This window comes from Equus quagga, chromosome 2 (assembly GCF_021613505.1).
Source record: "Equus quagga isolate Etosha38 chromosome 2, UCLA_HA_Equagga_1.0, whole genome shotgun sequence".
Classification (NCBI taxonomy): Eukaryota; Metazoa; Chordata; class Mammalia; order Perissodactyla; family Equidae; genus Equus; species Equus quagga.
Window position 1 is genome coordinate 120047314 of NC_060268.1, and position 19403 is coordinate 120066716.

The window sequence follows — 19403 nt, forward strand, 5'->3', positions numbered from 1 at the left end:
TTAAACATTAGCAACACATGCTTATGTTTTGGAGGTAGGCAAGTCCAGTGACTGGAAGGACTTCTTGCAGGGAGTCCTTCAAGGGAATGGGCAAGCAGCCGCAGTCAGCAGGGTGCCCTCTGAGGTCCTTGACTGCTCGCCTGCTCTGGGGATAGCAGCGCGAGCTTCAGTTTCCCCCTCCTGAGCCATTTGCCTGCCACTGGCACCAGTGCCAGCCCTAGCTGGTACCTCGCCCTCCTTGTCTCTGGTAAGGATGGTTTGTGCCAAATTATTTCTCCTTTAGGAGACGGCATATAAAGTCTGCCGCTTCATGAAGGTGCATTGGCCAGGTATTTGTAGTACAAAGGTGTGAGGCATTTTCTGATTTGAGTGGGTTTTGGAATTGCAGACCTTCAACTTTTTTTGTTTGATTTTTCTTTCTTTCCTACCTCTCTTTAGCTCCCAGCTGCCAAAGGCTTTGTGGCTAATAGCTTTTATTCGGGTTTGACGCCAACTGAGTTTTTCTTCCACACAATGGCTGGCCGGGAAGGTCTAGTTGACACGGCGGTAAAGACAGCTGAAACAGGATACATGCAGGTAACTTGAAGAAATATAGGCCACTAGCAATGGAGCACGACAAGACTCTGCGGATTTTGACTGCTGAGTATTTACGCATTTTGTACCTGAGCTATCATTTATCCAGGCCTGGTATTTAACAGGAAATATTAAGAAATGTGAGTGCCCTAGAAATAAACAACGTAAAAAGGTAACATGTTCCATATCATCCTATGTACCTCAAGTGATCAAGACCAGGCCAGACCCACACATACCAGGGCTCTGCTAGAGGAGAACAGGGACTGGAAGTGCATCCTGGGTCATGACATTGGACCGCCCTGAGCCTCTGTTTCCTAATGCTTAAAGATGGAGATGACATTACATACTTCTTAATTATTGGGAGAACTCTGCTTCTTGCATTGCAATTGTTTATGAAACTCATGTCATTCTAGTTGACTCCAACAACCTATTCCAGCACCCGAGGGAGGGCTTGGGCACTTGGAGGGATGGCTCTTTCTCCATTGTGCATGTGGTTCTAGGATAACAGGCTTGGGGGACAGGGCTGCACTGGAGCGTTTCCTGTACCTGTGCTTTTCAGACGGCCACAGAAGTAACCCAAATGGCAGAGGAGTGGAAGCACATCCCTGCTTTGTTCTTCCATAAGACCACAAGCAAAGGATTTCTTTTCAGTCTCTACTCTGCATCATAATCTTTATTTGTTTGTTTGTTTTTCAATGTTTTTATCTACTTACAACACCAGATAAAGTTACCACTGCAAGTTCCTGGGCCGTGAACTTGCTGTGATGTTGTGTCCCCATTCTCCCCACTGTGGATCCCAGTTTGAGAACCATGGCCCTTTGCAAGCCAGGAAACCAAGATTGATAAACCAGAAGTGTGAATGAGTGGGCCAGAACAAACAAGGTTGATGAGGATGAAAATGGACTCGAATCAGTAGACACTTATTTCCATAACCTTTTCTGGGCCTGGGTGTCATTACTGATACTTCCTTTGTAATCATCTTTTGATTGGAAATTGCCCTCCAGTTTTGGAGTGTGCTGCTTTTGTCAGAAACCCAACAGACTGTAAAATGCTTTTACCGCTCTTGCCAGAATGTCTTTTGACTTTTTTTTTTTCGTTTTTCTCTTTTGAAGTAGAGAGTATACCTTTCCCAGAACAGTGTGTTAACCTAGAACAAATTAGTTCTGGCATGAGGGATTTTTATTTGAGTTGCCTGAAGGAAGATTTCTTTCTCTTTAATTCACTGAGCCACCATCACATTGCTGGCTAGAGTGTTCTGTTAGTAGAAAGTTCTCCCTAAGCAGATTTGAGAAGTGACTGCTGCCTGCTGGTTCAGACACAATGCTGTCCCTGTTCTCTCTCCTTTCCTCACTGTCCCATAAGAGGGCCTGCACCTGATCCTTTGTAGTTCATATTGAAGTCCACAGGGGTCCTGGATTAAGTTGTGTTTAGAAATGCAAAGCTGTTGCATTAATTTATACCTTAAGGAGAAAAAGGGAAGGGCAAGGAGCCTAGGGGAACAGTGTTTGCAGAGTCCTTTGAGGGTGATGGGGTTGAAATTGCATGTATTCTAAACCACACTAAAGTGCTGGAGGTTGGAGCATATTCTGAATCCCACTGCGCAGGCTCATGAGGTGCTCTTGAGGTCAGGGGGCTATTTTAAGGGATTCCTAATAAAAGGTTTTTATGTGATTAAAGTGCTAGTAATCTTGAAACTTAAGAGTTGCAAATCTCATCCTCTGCACATGTAACTAGTCTTCTTAAAGCAGCCGAGCCTTTTTTCGTCTCCTCCTTTTCCTTTAGAGAAGGCTTGTGAAGTCCCTGGAAGATCTTTGCTCACAGTACGATTTGACAGTGCGAAGCTCTACGGGCGATATTATCCAGTTCATTTATGGGGGAGATGGCTTAGATCCTGCAGCTATGGAGGGAAAAGATGAACCCTTGGAGTTTAAAAGAGTTCTGGACAACATCAAAGTAAGACTTAGCATTATGTCTGTGGTTAGAGTGTTTTCAAGGACATTTCTTTAGAATGGAGGTACCCTTTGGGCTGTCACACACAGGTAATGCTCAGTCTAGTGTACCCGGCTACTGGGTTAGTATTTGTGTGTGTGTTACTCTGCACAATTTTCCCAAATACTAAGGGAAAAATATTTTCCCACGTTCAGAGTCTAGCGTTGCTAGTAATCAAATGTCAATAGAAGAGGGCTTTGGCTTCTGTGTCTGTGTGTGACAGAGCCCAGTTAAACGTCATGGGTGTTGAGAAGCAGGAAGATTTCACTTTAACTGGAAGTATAATTTAAAACAACCTTTTTAGGAGATAATTTGACAATACTCACCTGAATTTAAATGTGGGTACCTTTTCACCCAACAGTTCCACTTATAGGAATTTGCCCTACAGAAATGATCTAAATGTGTCAAGAATGTTTTCCAACGTTGTTTATAGTAGAGGCAAACCATCAATGGAGGACAGGTCTAATCCATATGGTCTGTCCATACGTTAGGATAATATGCAGCCTTTGAAACTTTGGGGAGAGGCCAGCTGTGTGGCGTGGTGCTTAAGTTCAGCACACTCCGCTTCAGCAGCCGCGGTTTGCAGGTTCAGATCCCAGGTGCAGACCTACACCACTCGTCAGCTCATGCTGTGGCTGCAACCCATGTACAAAATAGAGGAAGACTGGCACAGATATTAGTTCAAGGCCAATCTTCCTCAACAAAATAAAAATAAATTAAAAAATAAAACTTTGGGGAAATCCTAATAGCTTGGGGGGTGGAGGGTATTTTCACATGTGAAATGTTTGGGGTTTTTAAAAACAATAATTTGTATTTTTAAAGCAAATCTGAGGTGGGTTAAGGGTTGGGGAGTAATGGGACAATACCCACTGAATAGCCCAGGAGTCTTTGTGTAAGATGGAGTATCAGTTTATCCTGTTTCACCTTCATGTTAAAGGTAGAGTCTAAAATTTGTCTTGGAAAAAAAAATTTCGGGTTGCTAAAAGCTGACTCTGAGCAAGGTCATTTTGTCTCTTGTAAATTCTTTCGTTGCGCACTGTCCCCTTCTCTGTTGCTCCTACACATCACGCTTTCCTTTGAACACTTGAGGCAGTCTTTCCGTGTCGGAGCGAGCCTGCACTCAGTAAAAACGAACTCATCCTGACCATGGAATCGATCATGAAGAAGAACGAGTTCCTCTGCTGCCAGGACAGCTTCCTGCAGGTGAGCCCACGGGGATGGTGGCACCCGGCTTAGCTGACGTGAAGAAATGGCTTGCCAAGTGCTGACAGTGAATTGTATAAGCTGGGGAGTGTTTAAGAGTATTTCTGTGTTAAAAATTTCAAGAATGGCCTAGGCAAAACCTCACCAACCATCACGAAGAATTTATCTGATGTCTCTCTTAGTTTATGTCTTTTACACAAGTGTTTCCCTGATAGAAGAAAAAGGCTTTAGTGAGAGAACTGCTTTTTTTAACCCTATCCTTGTTGACCCCCTACAACCTGCTTTCTTATCCTGTGGGCCAACTCTTCCCTCAGTCGTTCTGGATCCCAATAATTTTTATTAGTAGCGTTGTTTTAATATCATTTAGTTTAAATTGCTTTTTGTCTTACCATAGTATAGATCAGAAATCCATAGAGTCCACCTGCCTTCTTCTTCCAGGGAGCTCTTACCTTGATAGCAGGTTTTTTGTTTTTTTTAACTTCACTGTCCTACTCAAGCAGCTCCTTCCTGTTGATAGTCTTGCTTCTGATCAAAAGCAAAGGGATACAGGAATCAGTACATGGTTTCCTTGGTGTACTGATTGGTGATTCAAATGTAGCACAGAACATCAAGAATGTGTCCCTTTAAGTAAATCGAAAATAAAAATAATAAAAAACTTAAATAGGGGCCAGCCTGGTGGCATACTGGTTAAGTTTGCACACTCCACTTTGGCAGCCCGGGATTCACCAGTTTGGATCCTGGATGCAGACCTGCACACCGCTCATCAGGCCATGCTGAGGTGGCATCCCACATAGAAGAACTGGAAGGACTTACAACTAGGATACACAACTATGGACTGGGGCTTTGGGGAGGGAAAAAAAGAAGATTGGCCACAGATGTTAGCTCAGGGCCAATCTTCCTCAAAAAAAAAAAATAAAACCTTAAATAAGAATGTTTTAGTTAAGGGAAGTTTTCACTCCCTTCTTTCACATGTTAAGGTGTGAAAGGTGAAAAAGAGACTCTTCCAAATTTTAATATAATTAAAATTAAGAATATGTCTAGGGCCAGCCTAGTGGCACAGCAGTTAAGTGTACCCATTCCACTTCAGCAGCCCAGGGTTCGCCAGTTTGGATCCCGGGTGTGGACATGATGGCACCGCTTGGCACACCATGCTGTGGCAGGCGTCCCACATATAAAGTAGAGGAAGATGGGCACGGATGTTAGCTCAGGGCCAGTCTTCCTCAGCAAAAAGAGGAGGATTGATGGGAGATAGTAGATTCCTAAAAAAAAAAAATAGAATATGTCTAGACTGAGTGCCTTTTTATTTCTTTTCCACAGATTTTCTCTTTTTTTTTCTTTTTAAGTAACAAATTTGATTGTGATTTGGTTTTTCTCCTGATTGTATGTACATATTTATCTTTCTGTTTATCCTCAAAGACCTTAACTGAGACAGGTTATGAGAAATATAACAAGGTAACGTACTTGGCATGCTGTGAATGCTGAGCATAAGGGACTTAACTTTACAGCTCTCCAGCTCTTTGGAGCACCGGAGACAGCAGATTTCTGTCCTGGTTCTGGCAGACATGGCTTCCCTGGTCATCACTTTGGGCTGGTGCCTTTCTTGCCTTTCACAAGGTTTAACGGGTGACCCTTGACCAGCAGTATTTGTTTATTCGGTGAACCCCTTTTCAGCCCTCACTATATGTCACATGCCCTGCAGCTCCCGGGGACACAAACTAAATGTGTCCTTGCCCTCCAGTGGCTCACAGTCTGATGAACTCAGGTTTGCTGAGAGCGTCCAAAATCCACTGGCCGCAGCAGGTTTGTCTGAGCCCCTGAAATGTTCTCCAGCCCTCCCCCGTGCCAGAGCTGAGGCGACGGAGGCAGCTCATAGGTGGCATCGAGCCCTGGCCCAATGCTCAGAGCTGTGCTGTAGAGTGAGTGTGAGAATTTAACTGTGGGTTAATCGTGTGATTAATTGCCTGCCAATTGCCATCTTGTGAGTTCCCTCTAGTATGCATGGGTTGGTTTAGCTGAATTCTTAGTAGCTTGTTTCAGTTTTCATTTCTGCAAAGTGAGCCTGTTTTTTGTTACCTAACTTCCAGAATATCTGTCCTGACTTTTGTGTAAGGAAACTCATTTTTTTCAGCAAAGCCACTGGACATGTCCCCATGTGGGTGGCAGCTGAAAGATGTCGTTTCCAGTGCCTAAGCTGAATAGTTATAGGTGTGTGCTCTTTCACTGCCTGTTGTGCAAAGTTCCCCACAGAGGAAAATCCCCGGGTCTGCTTGGCCTTAGGTTCTTGCTCCAGTTTCTCTGTGCCAACAGGTGGGGCCGCCTTTAACACCTGGCAATCGAATGGCAACATCTGGGCCAAGAAGGCTTTCAGAAGCTTGCTCTAAAGGTTACAACTACAGCTAGACAGTAGGCTCAGGGAGAAAATAACCCATGTGGAAGAAGCTCTTCACACTGAGGACAGAGAGGAACAGTTACATGGCAGCCCCCACTGTTAGGCAGAGCCAGGCCGGGAAAGGTTGTTCCACGGCCCTCTCCAGCTCTAATTTCCATCTGGTTTGTAATAACTGACTGTATCTGAAAATGTGGCCTCAAACTCCTAATTAATTAGTAAAGCTGGAGAAAGAGTTTCTCTTTAAAAGAATCTCTTGAGAATTTTCAAGTTCTTATAAATTAATAAAAGTCCTTTCTGTGTAGAATGATAGCTGAGTGGCACAGTAACCCTCCATGTATTTCCACACTTTCTCAATGAGAAGAGTTGGCCAACAAGAGTGGTCATGAGAAACTTGTGTTCATGAACAAGGGACAGCCAAGATGTGATGGCCCCCAACTCCAGGTACCCCTTGATCGCCCAGGCTACTAGGAGACAGACCGAAATTCCCACTGGGGCAAGGACCTTGCAGAAAACCCCTGCCCCAAGAGCAAACTTTGGAGAAAGTATCTGACTTTCTGGAGTGGCGTGTCGCCTTGGCCCAGCCCTGGGCCTTATTCAGTCCCTGAATGCCCTCCACTCTAGAATGCTGGAGCTCATGCCGTGCTACCTCACAGAGGTCTCACCAAGCTGGGCAGCAGCTGACTGAGAAGAGCCCGCGAGCCATGGACCATGTGGACACAAGATGCTAAAGCTGTTTAAACTTGAGAACATAAAGTGTTAGTGTTTGACTTTCAGAAAAGTAGCAACTAGAAATTGCTAGGTAGTCTATGGGAGACTAAAGAGGTTTATTTTTGTAAGGTTAGGATAAAACTGGCCTAGTAAGTGTTAAGCTCTCTGTAGGTGCCTTATAGGATTTTATTTTTGCTAAAGTGGGCTTCTGGTTCAGTCTACTTTTTAAAACATTTGTTTTGTCAAAACATTAGACGTTGTCAGCTCTGTGATACAGACTGAGTAGACTTTGGGCATGGCTTGCTGGTCTTCTCCTTACGACCCCTCAGGCAACCTCCACATCAAGAAACAACACCTCATGAAGCTTTGCAGCCAATACAATATGCAGTCCTCCCTTGGGCCAGCCCACTGGTCCATCCATGTGTGTGAGTCTGTCCTCAGCCAGCCACACAGAGCAGCTGGACGCCTACAGTTGGCCAGAGTGCTGTTCAAGCTCCCTGCCAACACAATTTGTCCAAAATCATTGAAGGAAATTGTGCTTCCCAGAGGGCTGCTGAGGAGAAGGAAGTGGACGCTCTCCACTCTGTCCCAAATTCTCAAAAATGCACCTGGATCAAACCAGAGCAGCTGATTGCCAGCTCCCAGGACTGCACTACAGCAGCCTCTGCGGGATTGCTGCTACTGCGTGGTGTGTGCCATCGGCTCGCCTGAGAAGTGCTCTAAGAGTCAGTCCCATAGTGCTTGATCTGTGAGCCCCTGGGAGCAGGACTTGGCTGGGCGTAGCTCGTTACAGCACATCCCACCCTCTCTGTAAGTACTCCCTGACGGGGTGCTGGCTGAGCCTGGCTCTTGGAGTGACCGTGAGGCTGGGTTTACTGCACAGACACACTATAAATTGTGAAACAGATGGGTTTTCCCCTTTGAGTGGTTGCCAGAAATCTTAGGTCCATAGTCTCTGGCCCTGCTCTGTGGATCCCCCACATGATGTACTTTTCGCCGCCTTCCTTGCTCCATTCTGTCATCATCCCGGGGCTTAGAGTGCTCTTCTTAAATCCAGCAGGAATAGCAGATATGCTGATGTTTCATTTCTAGCTATGAGAGTGTTTCCAGGAGTCCTTACAAATTCTAATTGTGTATGGGAAGGGAGCGTGAGCCTGGCGGAGTGATGCAGTGGGGAGAGTCAGAGATAAGGAGAAGCTGGGTTTGGGCAGGGTTTCCTTTGAAATGAAGGCAAGCTCAGAGCATGTGTTTGAAATGTATATGGTGTCTACTAAGCTATGCTTTAGCTTGTAATATTTAATTTGATCAAAACTCCAGAAGAAACCGTCAAAAATTAATCATTCTGCAGACTGAAAGTACCAATAGTATAGTTATACTTGTTCTGAGCTATGTGAATGAAGGCAACGTGGTATGCCAGGAGAGCAGAAGAGAAAGCGGCAGGTGGAAGGGGTTATCCTGGTGTCACCCCCATGGGCTCTAGACGGACAGCATAGCAGGGCCGGGAGAGTGACTGGTGCATGCTGGTGCTGAAGCATCATTGGAGTAAAAAGGCCTTAGAGACACCTAAACCAATGAATGATGTGTCCAGGGTGTGAATGGTATGGTGTATTCCTGGGAAAAGCATTTTGTACATAGAACCTGTATCCATGTTGTATCCTTTATAGTATATATTTAGCTATCACTAAAATATGATGGACTTGTCATATTACTGAAGTTTATAAAATGAATCATGTCATTCAAATTACTGAAGAATACACAACTGATGTTTGCTGTGTAATCTTTCAGGAAATAAAAAAATTCATCAAGGGAGTTTCTGAGAAGATTAAAAAAACCAGAGATAAATATGGCATCAACGATAATGGCACAACAGAGGTACGGCCTTCCCGGGCATGTTCAGATGGCCAGACATTCCAAGGCTGCCAGCTCTAACTCTGCTGGCTTTTGTTCTTCCAGCCCCGTGTGCTGTACCAATTGGACCGGATCACCCCCACCCAAATAGAAAAGTTTCTGGAGACATGTAGGGACAAGTACATGAGGTAAGGATGCTGGTTGTCTCAGACTGCCAGGCAGTCCTGTGGTCTCTCATATCCCTCCCGTTTCCTCAGGGAAACAAAAGTCCTGGGCCAGCACCGAGTATTGCTATCAGTATTTGAGCAGGTTCTCTCACCTCTTGTGTAGGGACTTCTAAGATGTAGAAATAATTGCACAGAAACTTCCAGATGTCCTCTCCCCACAGAGAAACTGCTGCTCCATTTGGCAGGTGCCTGCTGCTCTGTCCGCATTCAGTACCATTTGTTAACAGAGCTCTTAGATCATCTGCAGGCACTAGACATTGGGGTCCGGTCATTGCACGCTGACCACAGTAGTCACACAGTATTCACTTTCATTCTCAGACCCCTTTGAGCTCTCATCCCCCTGTCTGCACCTATCATTGATCTGTGCCACCTTCTTCCTCTGTCACAACCACAGCCTGGCTTGTCGCCAGTTCCTTCCTGACCCTAATGGCTTCTGTATTTTTTCTGTTGAAAGGAGATGATCAGAAGCTTTCCCCAGCAGTTTTGCTGATAGGGACAGTTTTGCCAATAGCAGTTTTGATAGGGAAAATCCATATCTTTTTCTTCTAGGGCACAGATGGAGCCAGGTTCCGCGGTGGGTGCGCTCTGTGCCCAGAGCATTGGCGAGCCAGGTACGCAGATGACCCTAAAGACTTTCCACTTTGCGGGCGTGGCCTCCATGAACATCACCCTGGGTGTGCCCCGGATCAAAGAGATCATCAACGCTTCCAAGGCCATCAGGTGCCCACCTCTGTTTCCCTCTTCTCACACTCACCTGTCACATTCCTTGAGACCCAGTGAATTCCCTTGTCATATGCATACGTCTGATACTCTCATGGGCGGTATCTGTCTCTGAGCAGCATGCTTGTGTGAACCATATTTTGGTTTAGAAAAACCCAAACTGGAAAAAATAAGTTCAAACTAGATACCGTCAGAATTGAAGCAGTGGTTCTTTTTGGCCACAAGTCACACGAAAGAGAGAAATGCGAAAAATGAATGGAAAAATTGGGGCAATGTGTCAGTATAGATTTCATCCTTTTAATGGCATTAGTCCCAACCTAACTAGGCCTGACTGATGTGTCTCTCACTTGGGCTGTGGCCATAGTCCTTGACCCCCAGGTGATTCCATGATAGGATTTGTAGGTGATCTAAGACTAGAAAAGATAGAAATATATTACAGTGTATTCAATGACAAAATCATAATTCACCTGTGATCTGAATCTTAAGAAAATGACGACAAATAGCAGTAAATGGAAGAAAGCTGCACTTGGTTCTAGAACAGCCACTGCAGATGTCCAGAGTGGCAGGAGATGTGCCTGCCTCATCTGGGCTGCTCAGGTCTCCACCAGGGGTGTGTGTTTCAGGGATGCCATCCAGACAGTGAGAATGGAAGCTGACACTTAGTGGTTGGAGGAGCTGAGAGTGTCCTGGAGAGGAGAGAATGGGGACAAGAGGAGAGGGATGGAGGAAGCTGTAAGACACCAAGGGTCGGTTTACTCAGGGAAAGTAAGTAAATTACCTGCTTGTTAGGTCCAAAGAGGAAGAGGTAGGTTCACTTGGTGAGGGAGAATTTTCTGAAAGTTGTTCGTTCACCGATACAGTGGGTTGCCCCATGAGCTCCAAAACTCGTAAATCTAAGTGAGAGCGTGTGTGAAGTAGCATGCTTGACACAGTGAATGCTCAGTAAATTGCAGTTGCTTTTCACATCACAATTCTAAATAGCACTCAGATTTTAAAAAGCAGCGGTCTTCAAACAGACGCAATCCTTGGGCTGCAACTGTCTTTCTTTCTGTCTCCTAGCACTCCAATCATCACAGCGCAGCTGGACAGGGATGACGATGCAGATTATGCTCGCCTCGTGAAAGGGAGGATTGAGAAAACCCTCTTGGGAGAGGTAAGGAGAAATCCCTCATGATAACAAGAAAAGATCAGCAGTGTTACAAGGCAGAGTAAGACCAGTCGCAGTGGATTTACCAGTGTGTCCCTAGTACTCTGTCCTTAAAAAAAAGTGAACAATGTATGCTTTTAGGAAAGGGGAAAGTGACTGATTAACAGCCTCATCTTTTGACACCACAGATTTCAGAGTATATTGAAGAAGTGTTTCTTCCTGATGATTGCTTTATCCTCGTCAAGCTCTCCCTGGAACGGATTAGACTTCTGAGATTGGAAGTGAGTCACGTAACTAAGTGTGTAGAGGAAGTCATCCCCTGTTAGTCCCGAGGAAGGCACTGATGAACTAGGGCAGGAGCTAGACCAGGCACCAGAAGCGCTGCAGAGGCTCGTGTCGATTTCTGTTCTGTATAGGTCTGTTCTGCCTTCACATTCCCTCTTTCTAAACCTGACCCTGATGCAGACATTGCCATCTAAAGACACGCAGGAAATTATTTGGAATTTTGTGCAGGCCACAATACCTGCTTACTGTGATACAGTATTACAATAATGGGTCTCCTTGTCCATCTTCCCAGTGTCTGGAAGGACCAGAGCACCAGCTGTGTCTTACATATGTGTGGCCCCAGCGCCCAGCTAGCTAGCTCCTGGCTAGCTCGGTTAATGTTTTTAGATGGGTGGTTTAACCTGCCTTATATATTGGTGTTTACGTATAGGTAATAGTTGAAAGATTATCAGTCTGGGACAGACTGAGGCAGTGGTGCAAACTGGGTAACTTCCTGGCACCTTCCTCTTTATCTCAGGTAGTAGAGTCTATACTAGTCTTAACACATTCTCCCAGCCCATTCTCTCGAGCACCACGTTCATGTGTTGTCTGTATGACACTTGACTCAAATTGAGTGGCCAGTTCTCCAAGTTGGGGATTTCTCCAGCTGGGCTCTGGCTGCCTGCCTTGTGGCTCTGTTGGCAGAAGAGCTAGATCGTATGGAGGAATATAGCACATGAGCAGTTGTAATATCAGGTAAAGGGGAGGCTTCACTGAATCTTTTAAATTGTCTTGATGTGGGGCGGGCCCGGTGGCGCAGCAGTTAAGTTCGCACATTCTACTTCAGCGGCCTGGGGTTTGCTGGTTCGGATCCTGGGTGTGGACGTGGGACCGCTTGGCTAAGCCATGCTGTGGTAGGCATCCCACATATAAAGTAGAGGAAGATGGGCACGGATGTTAGCTCAGGACCAGTCTTCCTCAGCAAAAAGAGGAGGATTGGCAGCAGATGTTAGCTCAGGGCTAATCTTCCTCAAAAAATAAAAAATAAATAAGTTGTTTTGATTTCCAACCCCCCACCTCCCCGGAAGCTCCCTGGAACCTGTGCATGTTGCCATGAATTGAGCACGCATTTTCAGTGAGGGCAAAAATAGGTTTGTGGGGCAGGCAGGGGGCGTGAAAAAAATCTCTTTATGAATAAAGCACAGATATATATACATAACAAATACACAGTATATTTCTGGTATTAAAATTTCACAGTGGGGAGAGAGGTTAGGAAAAAAATGACTGAAAAGGCTTCTTAGAGGGGCAATGATAAAAAAAAAAGGCTGAGGAGCACTGGAACCAAAGGCTCCAGAGCCTGTCACTAGTGTCCTGGGCGTGTGGCCCACACCGGGCCTCCTTGCAGGTAAATGCTGAGACAGTGCGGTACTCCATCTGCACGTCCAAGCTCCGCGTGAAGCCTGGCGATGTGGCTGTTCACGGGGAGGCTGTGGTGTGTGTCACCCCCCGAGAGAACAGCAAGAGCTCCATGTACTACGTGCTGCAGTTCCTGAAGGAGGACCTCCCCAAGGTGAGGCACAGCGGCCGCGGCCCTGCCCAGCCTAAGGCCTGGGGAGGGGGAAGGGACAGACGCGTTTACTTCTAATGTGAACACGCAGTTGCCGGGGAGCCCTGATGACTTTGTCACTGCTGAGACTGAGGGTGGCACCCCACTTCTTCATTTCTTCTTTGCCATATCCCCAAGGAATCGGTCAATTTTTTTCCTTCTGAGCACTGCCACACCAATTCTTCATGTTAGAGTCCTTTCTGTTCTCTCATAAAACTGATGGTAGAATGGGGTGCAGTCCCCTGAACTGCTTTTTACCCTAATCCCTGGAACAGCACACTGGCATTTTGAAGTTTGGTGTGTTACTGATAATCACCACTGAGAAAAAAGGGTGATCATTGTAACAAACCCAGGGCGTGGCATTCCTAGTTCTCACAGCCACTGGGGTTTCTGAGGCTCCCAGCTTGGTGGGGGCTGTGGGCACTGCAGGGTCTCGAGCCTTCTGTGTGTCTGAGTGCAGGTGGTGGTACAGGGCATCCCGGAAGTGTCCAGAGCTGTCATCCACATCGACGAGCAGAGCGGGAAGGAGAAGTACAAGCTCCTGGTGGAGGGTGATAACCTGCGGGCAGTCATGGCCACCCACGGTGTGAAGGGCACCCGCACTACCTCCAATAACACGTATGAGGTACCGCTTAGCCCAGGGTCACCTTACAGTCATCCTGTCTCCCTCAGAACTGCCTGCAGGCCTAGCTGGTTCCTGGCACACTTCTCTGACCCTGCTGTTTGCTCTGGGTCCACCACTAGAGATTGCCAGGCACTCTTTCCTGGAAAAGGGTGCGGGGGTTTGCAGTGAACCTGCAGGGCAGAGGAGGACGTGGAGAGAAATAGTAGCATCCCAGAAGTGGCTGCTTCGACTCATCCTGGCTCTCCATAGGTGGAGAAGACTCTGGGCATCGAAGCTGCCCGGACAACTATCATCAATGAAATCCAGTACACGATGGTTAACCATGGCATGAGCATCGACAGGAGGCACGTGATGCTGCTGTCTGACTTGATGACCTACAAGGTTCGTGGGAGGGACCTGGTCTCCCAGGGTGTCTCAAACCCAGTCTCAGGAGAATGAAGCTGCCAGGCTTCTAAGACATGTAGAATACATGGCTGATTACCACCATTGAAAGAAAATAAGGTGTCACCATCACTCAAAAACCAAAGCCTGGTGGTAGGGGCTGGGTGTTCTGGTAAAATTCCAGTATGAAAATCACAAGCTCATGGCATAAGGTGGAGTGTTGTTTTTGTCCTTTTTAGAAATTTTATCCTAGGGCCTGGCCCCGTGGCCAAGTGGTTAAGTTCGTGCGCTCCGCTCCAGGCGGCCCAGTGTTTCGTTGGTTCGAATCCTGGGCGCGGACATGGCACTGCTTGTCAAACCACGCTGAGGCAGCGTCCCACATGCCACAACTAGAAGGACCCATAACAAAGAATATACAACTATGTACTGGGGGGCTTTGGGGAGAAAAAGGAAAAAAAAAATCTGTAAAAAAACAAAATTTTATCCTGTCTATTGTCTAAAGTCCAGAGATTTCCATGGCAAACCAAGGTATTTATTTCCTGTTAAACCCATTTATCATACTTTTTCTGTAGGCATTTCCAGGTAAAGGATAAGTTAACATGATCTAAAGTGGGAGACTGGGGAGTATTGAGGTCTGTTGGTTGGTTATTTTTTTTCCCTCTTTTTCCTACAAAATGTATTCCCTCCAGCAGTGCCGTAGGCAGCAGGTTTTCATAATGCCTCCCCTGCAAGCCTGTACTGTATTACAGAGTGTTGAGAAACAAGGTGGAAGAAGTGATCCGTTTCCTACCACCTTGTGGTAAAGGCTGTCGTCTTTCAATCTCCCTCCATTCTTCTGTATCCATGTCGAATGGTACTGTAGTTGCAGTAAACAGCAAGTATGCTGTTTTTATCTTGACTCTTTATTTAACATTGTAAATGTTTTTCGTGTTGTTACGTAGTTTTTATAAATATGCTTTTTTAATGATGGCACAATGTTCCTTTGAATGAAAACACCTAAATTTACTTAACTCTTTCCCTACTTTGAGGCTTTTAAATTATTCAAGTTTTGAGTTCTTTTTTTCTCCCCAAAGCCCCAGTACATAGTTGTACATCCTAGTTGTGAGTGCTTCTAGCTCTTCTACGTGGAATGCCACCACAGCATGGCTTGATGAGCAGCGTGTAGGGCCACGCTCAGGATCTGAACCAACAAACCCCGGGCTGCTGCTTTTCTTTTTTTTTTTAGGAAGATTAGCCCTGAGCTAACGTCTGCTGCCAATCCTCCTCTTTTTGCTGAGGAAGACCAGCCCTAAGCTAACATCCGTGCCCATCTTCCTCTACTTTATACATGGGATGCCTACCACAGCATGACCTGCCAAGGTGTGCCGTGCCTGCACCTGGGATCCAAACCAGTGAACCCCAGGCCGCCGAAGCAGAACATGTGCACTTAATCACTGCACCACCAGACTGGCCCAAACCCTGGGCTTCTGAAGTAGAGCAAGTAACCTTAACCACTGCGCCACCAAGGCAGGCCCCAAGTTTTGAGTTCTTTGAGCTATAATAAACATCTTCAGAAGTACTCTTTTCTTTTTTTTTTTTTTAAGATTTTATTTTTTCCTTTTTCTCCCCAAAGTCCCCTGGTACATAGTTGTATATTTTTAGTTGTGGGTCCTTCTAGTTGTGGCATGTGAGATGCCGCCTCAGTGTGGCTTGATGAGCAGTGCCATGTCCGCGCCCAGGAACCAAACCAGCAAAACCCTGGGCTGCTGAAGCAGAGCACACAAACTTTTACTTGGCCACTGGGCCGGCCCAGAAGTACTCTTTTTTTATTTGTTCATTTTTTTTTTAAGATTTTATTTTTTCCTTTTTCTTCCCAAAGCTCCCCGGTACATAGTTGTATATTCTTCGTTGTGGGTCCTTCTCGTTGTGCTGTGTGGGACGCTGCCTCAGCGTGGTTTTGATGAGCAGTGCCATGTCTGCGCCCAGGATTCGAACCAACGAAACACTGGGCCACCTGCAGCAGAGTGCGCGAACTTAACCACTTGGCCACGGGGCCAGCCCCAGAAGTACTCTTTTTTTTAAAAGTTAGATTGTTGGGGCCAGCCCTGTGGCATAGTGGTTAAATTCGGTGCACTCTACTTCAGCGGCCTGGGTTTGCAGGTTCAGATCCTGGGCACAGACCTATACCACTCATTAGCAACACTGTGGCAGCAACCCATATATAAAGTGGAGGAAAATTGGCACAGATTATCTCAGAGCTAATCTTCCTCAGCAAAAAAAAATTTCTTAATTCTAGTTCTCAGTTCTTAATTCTTTGTTCCTACTTGTGAGTGTAAGGATCCGTGTTGTCAGTGACTAATGGCCTCGTGGACACTGGTGGGACAGATAGCTGTTAGAATCCTGTTCAAACCTGAGATTGTGACTTGAACAGCTGCTTGACTGACTTTTGCTTATTCTGTTGAGGGAATGCAGTGGGCGTGATTTGGTTTTAAGCTTTTGCAAGTGGCATGAGTACCACTCTGACTCTTTCTCCCTTGATGCAGGGTGAAGTCCTGGGCATTACTAGGTTTGGCCTGGCCAAGATGAAGGAGAGTGTGCTGATGCTGGCCTCCTTTGAGAAGACGGCTGACCATCTCTTTGATGCTGCCTACTTCGGGCAGAAGGACTCCGTGTGTGGTAGGTTTGGTGTTTCTGGGAGCATCTCCAAAGGCGCTGTTTATAGCTTTGACTGTGGCTAGGGCTCTTGTGAGGTGAAGAAACTGAGTACACAGAGCTTTTATTTTTTAAGAATAAAGTCACAGATCACGGAATTGGAACTGATCCATCTTTTATTTCCAAAGGCTGCTTGTGGCATCCTGCATCCCCCTACATCTGTTAGAAGGCTTTTCTGTCAGTACAGATAGCTCTTGGTCCAGGAAGGAGAGGTTGACACTGGTCATGTAGGCGTTTTTCCAGCCCTTGGAGTCACACTTGGCCCCTCTGGTCCTGCACCCTCCGTGTGGTGCCAGGGCTGACAGTGCTCCTGCTGTCCTGAGTCCCTGGGAAAGGCAGCCGGCGTGCCTTTAACATTTGTTGAGCCCCTGTGCCAGGCACCTTATATGCTGGTATCTCCACACAGTTATGAGGTGTAGGCATCAAACCCTTTCACAAGGAAGAAGATTGAGGGAACTAACATGCATGCTGTCAAGTCTGACTGCAGAGTCTCACCCCCCACCACACAGCAGAGCTCTGACGGGTGCCTAGGAGAGAGGGAGCATAAGGGGAGCTGTCACAAGAGTGCCTGCTGCCCACCCGGCCCTTCTCAATCCTGTGCGGAGTGCCATGACAAGACCCTGCAAGCCGAGGTGGGAGTCTGTGAGGGGCTGGGGCACAGGAGCCTGCCCAAGGTCACACGCTTGTAAGGCCCAAGCAGGGATTCCAAGCCTGGCAGCTATCCCCGCCGCCAGAGCTCTACTTCCTGCTTGCCATTTCCCATCTCACCTCCTACTCTTGTGTGGATTTGCCAAACAGGTGATGGTCAGGTGGGGCCCCAGTCAGAGTCTATGCCTGTTTTTTGCTCCTAAGATTAACTCTTTCTTCAAGAGGGACACAGGTTGCAGACGGAGGAAAAGAAAAATTACATAATTCTTTAAGGTAATGAAGGGTGAAAGGAAAGAAAAGGGAGCAGAGATTGGGGCAGGAGCACAGGAGAAGGCCACGGCAAAGTCAGAGGAAGTCTGCTTGACAGTGGGACTAAGCCCCAGCACCCCATCCTGCCACCAGGACGCTGGGCCTTTCTGGGCTCTGCAGCCCTGCCCACCACCACCTCTCTCCACCACCGACCCTTTGGGGCCTGGCAGGCTCACCCCGCCCCACTCTGAAATCTCTCCTCCTGGTCCTCTACACGCTGGAACTCAGTCAGCCCTCACTGCATGTTGGATTTGAGTTTGCTGGTTTGCCCCTCTGGTCCTCTGATGGCGCAGAGCCCAGAGCATAGTAGACACACATGCACTTGTAGAACCAGAAGCCTCATGCAGAGCCCGACATTTGGATCTTTATAAGCTGAAATGGAGCTTGGAGGAAGAATCTGCACCATCGCCCTACTCCTGTCACTCTATAGGGAGCCCTGCCTTCTGGTGTTTCCCGTTGGGGCTGTGGATCTCCAAGGCTTGGGGGTGCTCTTAAACTTGGCCCAGCCTCAACCCCTGAGCACAGTGAACAAGCTTCTGCTGCTGTTTCCAGGGAGATTGGCCTCTGCTGACTATCATTGTGTTGTTTGCTTTTCTTCTAGGCCCTAAATTAAGGATGCTGGGTGGCAAACTCAGGCTTTCCTGAGCATCGTTCAGGATCCTTGTGTCTAAGTTTAGTGGTCTTGAAGGCCAGGCCTACAGAGTACCTGTGGTTCAGACAAAGAGGAAAACTGCTGAGCTCTCGTTCTCCAGCCAGCAGCTGGTCTATGAGCAGGCACTGCCCTGCCCCATGGTGCGGGAGTTCCCTCCACTGTCCGGGAGTCCCGTGCCATACCTGTGCCTCACAGCCATCTGTAGTTCATGAATGAGGAGTAAAGTAACCAGCCCAGGTTCAACCAGTTGATGTGTAGTGGAGCTGGGACTCAAATCTGAGTTCCTGATCCTAAGTCAGTGGTCCTTCCATCCTGAAATCCCACCTGTGTGTTGAGAAGCTCTCTAATCTCCTTTCTGGTTGGTTTCAGGGGTGTCTGAATGCATCATCATGGGGATCCCCATGAACATTGGAACTGGGCTTTTCAAGCTGCTCCACAAGGCCAACAGGGACCCAAGCCCTCCCAGGAGGCCCCTGATCTTCGACACAAATGAATTCCACATCCCCCTTGTCACATAGCCCAGCGAAGAGGGGACCATTCCTAACCTCAGCTCCTTGTCCTGTCTGGAAGGGGACTCGAGACCAGCAGCTGACTTTGGAGCTTTGTGCTCCCTAAGATGGACCCTGATGTCCCCACGATGCCAGCAGTCAAAGAAGGCCCCAGACTCCCCTGGAGCAGCTCACCCGGTGACCCTGACCACACCACACTGCTGAGTTGGGAGAACTGAGGTTTGTTTGTTTGAAAACTAATTAATCTATGGACAGCTCAGCACCTCCTGCCCACTCCACCTCCCTGGACTTATGATGGAGGACGAGCCAGGCCTCTGCTCATTCTCACCTCGCTCGTCCATCCATTGGCTCCCAGGGGTATCTCTCACCATGACCAGGAGCCATGTCTTAGCCCTAGGGCGTGTTCCCGTTTTTCTGTTCCTCACTCATGCTGGAATCTCTCTATGACATACTCATGTAAATATTATTTATTTGTTCAGTTTGAAGAATTTGGTCTTTTTCATGTTATTTTGGTTTTACTTTTGAAAACGAAAAGCTATAGAATCCAAGAAAGCCAGCATTGAAGCATCGCTGAAAAAACTGGTTAAGCAAATGGGAGCATCTGGGATTTGTAACTGAGCTGAAACTGTCATGAGGCCCAAGCTGCTCCGAAACATCTTTGACAGACACCCCTGGCAACCCCATTGTTTTTTTCTACTTCCAATCCCCATGTGGAGACTCTATCTTTTGACAAGAGTCAACCCTGTTCTTCATGGCCTGCAGAAGCCTTGCCAGAGTTTGGGGCCTGCTGAGGTGAGGACTGTTGGTGTACATGGAGGCCATGAGTAAGGCTAGTCCAAGGCCCCTGTGCTGCCTAGGCAGCGTCCATACCCCTCCTGAAGTATCTGTATATGTGCCCTGCCTCCCACAGCCGA

At 47.1% G+C, this 19403-nt stretch overlaps 1 protein-coding gene across 2 annotated transcripts in view; it reads left to right on the top strand.

The window, feature by feature from the left end:
• Positions 1-18977, top strand: part of POLR3A (RNA polymerase III subunit A) — a 46912-nt gene extending 27935 nt beyond the window's left edge. For both annotated transcript variants that reach the window (XM_046653312.1, XM_046653313.1), the window contains 13 exons: positions 439-576; positions 2356-2526; positions 3652-3765; positions 8648-8734; positions 8816-8898; positions 9487-9657; positions 10717-10810; positions 10993-11085; positions 12474-12638; positions 13135-13299; positions 13549-13680; positions 16203-16335; positions 18350-18977. In XM_046653312.1, the coding sequence (XP_046509268.1) occupies positions 439-576; positions 2356-2526; positions 3652-3765; positions 8648-8734; positions 8816-8898; positions 9487-9657; positions 10717-10810; positions 10993-11085; positions 12474-12638; positions 13135-13299; positions 13549-13680; positions 16203-16335; positions 18350-18498 (1695 nt within the window). In that variant the 3' untranslated portion in view covers positions 18499-18977. The remainder of the gene's footprint in view (positions 1-438; positions 577-2355; positions 2527-3651; positions 3766-8647; positions 8735-8815; positions 8899-9486; positions 9658-10716; positions 10811-10992; positions 11086-12473; positions 12639-13134; positions 13300-13548; positions 13681-16202; positions 16336-18349) is intronic.
• Positions 18978-19403: the final 426 nt, after the last annotated feature.